This window comes from Arachis stenosperma, chromosome 6, assembly GCF_014773155.1.
Source record: "Arachis stenosperma cultivar V10309 chromosome 6, arast.V10309.gnm1.PFL2, whole genome shotgun sequence".
In the NCBI taxonomy this organism is placed as follows: Eukaryota; Viridiplantae; Streptophyta; class Magnoliopsida; order Fabales; family Fabaceae; genus Arachis; species Arachis stenosperma.
The window spans coordinates 138,098,435-138,103,401 of record NC_080382.1 but is presented as its reverse complement, the minus strand read 5'-3'; the positions used below and the strand labels follow the sequence as shown (position 1 = coordinate 138,103,401).

The window sequence follows — 4,967 nt, the reverse complement described above, 5'->3', positions numbered from 1 at the left end:
AGTGATCGCCTAGTCCCACGACGCCGTGTTGGTGAGTCGTCAGGTCGGCGTCCCGTAGTCCTAATGCGTCGAAGACGTTGCGAAACATAATGTTCGAGTCTGCCCCTGTGTCTATAAGAATCCGTTTGACGAGGCCGGTTCCCACCCGAGCCGTAATGACCATGGGGGGCTTTCCAGGATCTCGTTGAACCATTGGTTTTCTGGTCCAAAGGAAATGGACAGGTCCCTTTTGGAGCTTTATGAGGGTGAGGAGGAGATCACCAGGACTTTGGTGTCTTTCTTGTGTGCTGATCTTGATCTTAGAACCGTGTTCCTTGTGGTCACTACATTTACTATGGTAAGACTGTGGTCCTCGTCCCTTGGCTCTTATCGCCGCTTCGCCGTTCGGGACTTGTCTTCCCCATCTTGGTCGCGACCCCGTCTCCTCGGTTCCCTGATGAGGTGGGAGAATTCAGCTAGTTTCTCATCCCTAATTGCTTGTTCCAGCGCATCTTTTAGGTCGAAATAGTCATGCGTTTTGTGTTCGTAGCCCTTATGGTAATCGCAGTAAAGGCTCTTGTTACCGCCAGTGCGGTCCTTCAGTGGACGGGGTTTTGACAAGATTTCCTTCTCAACTATCTGTTGGTAGACCTCTATGATGGGGAGAGTGAGGGGAGTGTAGTTGGTGAACTTCCCCACACGAGGAAACGGTCTAGGTGTCCTGCTTGGGCCGCCGTCTCTGGCGTGCTCCTTCTGTCTTTCTCCGTTGCCATGTTGCCTGGGCTGAGTGTAGGAGGGCTGCCGCTTGTTGGCAGCCACAACTCGGCTGACTTCCTCATCATTAATGTATTCGCGGGCTACCGTTTGGATCTCTTGCATCGTCCAGACCGGTCTCGTGGTGAGATACTTTCTGAAGTCCTCGTTAAGAAGTCCGTTCGTCAGGCAGAGACTCGCCACCGAATCTGTTAACCCCTCGATTTCCAAGCATTCATCATTGAAGCGATCTAGGTACTTTCTGGTCGTCTCGTCGGCTTTCTGAGTGACGCCAAGCAGATTGATCAGGTGTTTGGCCTTCGCGATTCTGGTGGTGAATCGTGCTAAGAAGGCGCTGCTGATGTCCGAGAAACTGGCTACGGAGCCCTGCGGGAGGCTATTGAACCACCGTATCACAGGGCCTGCCAAGGTGACCGGGAAGGCGCGGCACCTTACTTCGTCTCCCACTCCCTCGAGGTTCATTCGGGCCTCAAAGGCCGTGAGGTGCTCCTGCGGGTCTTGTGTCCCGTCATACCTCATGTCCGTTAGTTTGTCAAAGTGATTTGGCAACCGGACCTCGAGGATAGAATGGTGGAATGGAGTGACGCCCATAATGACGGGTCGCCGTGTTCCCCCAGGCCTCTCTTCTCCGTTTTCGCGGTGTCGTCTCGTGACGCACGCCCGTTTGTCCCGGGGGTAAATGATTGTGTCATTTCGTCTCCTGAGGTATTCAACATTCTCCCGGCTATTCCTTGATTCCGATCTCGGGACAGAAGTACGTCGGTAGCGACTACTTCGGTGGGAGGTTCTTCCCCGACTCTCAGGAGACTGAGAGTAGTCAGGGTCGGAGGTCTGCTGACGATGCTCCTGATCTGCTAGTTGGCGCTCCAGGTTCTGCACCCGGTGGCGCAGCTCCTACAGTATACTGGCGCTGTCGCTACCGGTTCTCCCGAAGGGGCACCTTTCTTGAACTCTCGATTGCGGCTCGGTTCGTCGTGGAGGGGATCTTAACCGCTCGCGGGGGGAGGCAACGGAGGCTGTCCCTTCGAGACCCGCCTAGCGGCCTTGGTCCCCTGGACCTGGCACGATCTCCATTCAGGCGTCCCCACAGACGGCGCCAATGTTCGGTAAGTCGGGTTCCAGACGGTTCGGAGTGTTCCTCGCTTGGATAGGTGGGGCGTGGTCTGGAAATGGGTCGCGATGGCGAGATGGAAAAACCGACGTTCCGAGCTCTTGATGAGGAGGAGTGTCACCTGTAATGACACTCCGTCGCTTAAGTTAGTCGAATGTGCAGGCCAAAAAGAGGGTAAGGCAGTGTGTGACGTACCTTAGGGGAGGGATAGGTCCCTCCCCATTTATACCATGTCAGAGGTGGACCCTGCAAAGACAGGCCCACCTTCCTCGAAGCTTCCTCGCACAGCTGTAACAGAGAGCTGTCAAGAACGCATGTCCGAATCGCAAAGTGAGTCGTATGTGCCCGACCGTTCAGGTCATCCATGGGTTGGGTTGACCCACAAGTGGCTTAGACCAGACCGTAACAGTCCCCAAAAGATAAAAAATGTTAAGCTACTCAAGGTTAAATCATTTTTACAAACATTCAATAGCTTTAGAAAAAATATTGTGGTTTTTATTTTTATCCTAACTAAATTAAACAATAAAATTTAGAAAATAAGTAAATAAAAGTGATAATAATTATTTTTGTTAATATTAAACTAATTTAACTAAATTTAATTGACAAAAAAAATTTATATGTATGATATTACTCGTTAACTAATACCCAAATTTTCGAAAGTAAAATTTGATTTGAACATCTAATACTATTACATAACTAAATAATTTTTGTATAATAAAAAATATCGTGTTCAATAAAAACACTAACACAAATATATGCATGAATCACTAACATTGTTATTGCACCTTCAATTCCTGGAGTTCTCTTCTCCCTTCTTCTTATTTTCTTTTTCATTCTTCTTTTCCTCTTCTTCTTCTTTTGCAATTTTATTTTCTCCATATTTCTTTCTTTCTTTCTTTCTTTTACTTCTATTTCATCATATATCATCACACAATCCAATAAACCCATCATGGTTACTACAAATTAAATTTATCGTTAATAGAATATTTGAGTAAAACCAAAATCAAAATAAATTAAAGAAGAATCGCCAACCAACAAATTATAATTGGTATTTGGTAAGGAGGCACATACAAAGGAAAAAAAAGACAGTGCATGGTGTATTTTAATGGATTTTCTATTTTAAAAGGACTTAATTTGATTTAATTCAGACTTATTATAAATAAACCTTTTTATTTAGCTTTTTTTTTAAATATATTAAAGAGAAAATTTCACTCTCTGACATGCTAAAATGACACTCCCCTCCCCTCTATTTTATAAATGTACATTCTCCTCCCTTCTAACTTAAAAAAAAAAAACCCTCCTCTTTAATCTATTTCAAATTTTGTGTTAACTAATATTAACTTTATCTATTTTTTAAGAAAAAATAAATTATTTTTTGAAAAAATATCTATTAGCAAAAATTTTATTTTTTATTATTAAATTTTGCTTACTAAAATACCCTTTAATAATTTTTTTTATTGATTAAATTGTATTTTTACCAAAATATTTTTAAAAAAAATTAATAATTAAATTATTTTTTTCTAAGATACCTACCCTTCAATAATTTTTTAATTATTAAATTATAATTTTACCAAAATTTTTGTTAACAATTATTTTTATATTTTACTATTAATTTTTTGATATCAATATATATTATTTTAATATTAAATAAAAAAATCTTACCACTGTTAATATGTATAACAATTAATATATTGATATTGAAAAATAATCTTACTAAAATTTTTTATTTAATGTTAAAATAATATATATAGTTATCGAAAAATTAATAGTAAAATATAAAAAAAATTGTTAACAAAAATTTTGGTAAAATAATAATTTAATATAAAAAATTATTGAAGGGTATTTTAGAAAAAAAATAATATAACTATTAAATTTTTTAAAAATATAATTTAATCAATAAAAAAATAATTTATTAAAGGATATTTTAGTAAGAAAAAATTAATAATAAAAAATAAAATTTTTGTTAATGGGTATTTTTTTAAAAAATAATTTTTTTTTTAAATTCGATAAAGTTAGCATTAGTTAACACAAAAAGTTTAAAATAGATTAAAGCGAAAGTTTTTTAAAAGTGAGAATGGAGGAGAATGTACATTTACAAAATAGATGTGATGGGAGTGTCATTTTAGCATCTCAAAAAAAGGAGAATGAAATTTTCTCTATATTAAAAGATCAATATTTTTATTAATATTATTTAATATTTTAGAATAATATCTTATTTTTATATTATTAAAATTTAAAATTTATAATTTATAATTTAAAAATTAATTTTTAATATTTATTGTTTAGCCAAGTATTTACCATGTAGCATTGTTATTTAATTTCCATAATTAATAATACTCGTATATATGTGATATAACTTGCCGAAGACGTTCTATAAATCTTGAAACATGCGAGAATTATAATGCACGGATACTACACGGATATATAGGATATGACACGATATAGATCAGAATACGCCAACACGTAAATTTTAAAATTTATAAGATATAAGGAGATGTATACATATAAAATATAAATTAATTTTTAGATAAATTATAATGATATTTTAATATTTTATTAATATTAAAATATAAATTAATTTTTTAATTATTTTTAATGTCTTATTTTATTTATATCAAATATTTAAAATATTTTTTTATTTTAATAAATAATAATATATATTATATCTAAATTTATTCAAGAATATATGTTAAGAATAAGACTGGATACGCTGACATATGATGGTATTTAGATATATCCAAGCGTGTCTGGAAAAAAAATTTTATTTTTTATTAAGACACGGTTAGATACGTAAACACACGTGTTGAACGAATGTCAATGAATATCGTGTCTAAAATGTGCCTGATACGGCAATTTAGCGAAATGGCCATGTTTTATACTAAGAGAATATAACTAATTTAATTTGGCAGACAGATTCTCACTTCAAATGGATTTCTATTTCATGACATTCTTACCTCTCATGTCAACTCTTGCGTGCTCCATAAAGGGCATAAACTATTTTCAAATTTATTTTGATGCTAGAATCTACACCTACGTGATTCTAAAAATAAATAAATAAAAAGGGTGTTGATATACCAGATTTCGAATAACAAAAATTTTCTGT

The 4,967-nt window shown here is 36.1% G+C and overlaps 1 protein-coding gene across 1 annotated transcript; it reads right to left on the bottom strand.

Moving 5' to 3' along the window:
* Positions 1–366: 366 nt before the first annotated feature.
* LOC130934770 (uncharacterized) lies at positions 367–1,272 on the bottom strand. The gene has a single exon (XM_057864307.1). It carries the CDS (start codon positions 1,270–1,272, stop codon positions 367–369), a length of 906 nt encoding a protein of 301 aa, XP_057720290.1.
* Between the last annotated feature and the right edge of the window lie 3,695 nt (positions 1,273–4,967).

What these genes read in the sequence shown, in the direction of transcription:
- LOC130934770 (XM_057864307.1), bottom strand. Translation starts at nt 1,272, where the DNA reads ATGAGGTATGACGGGACACAAGACCCGCAGGAGCACCTCACGGCCTTT.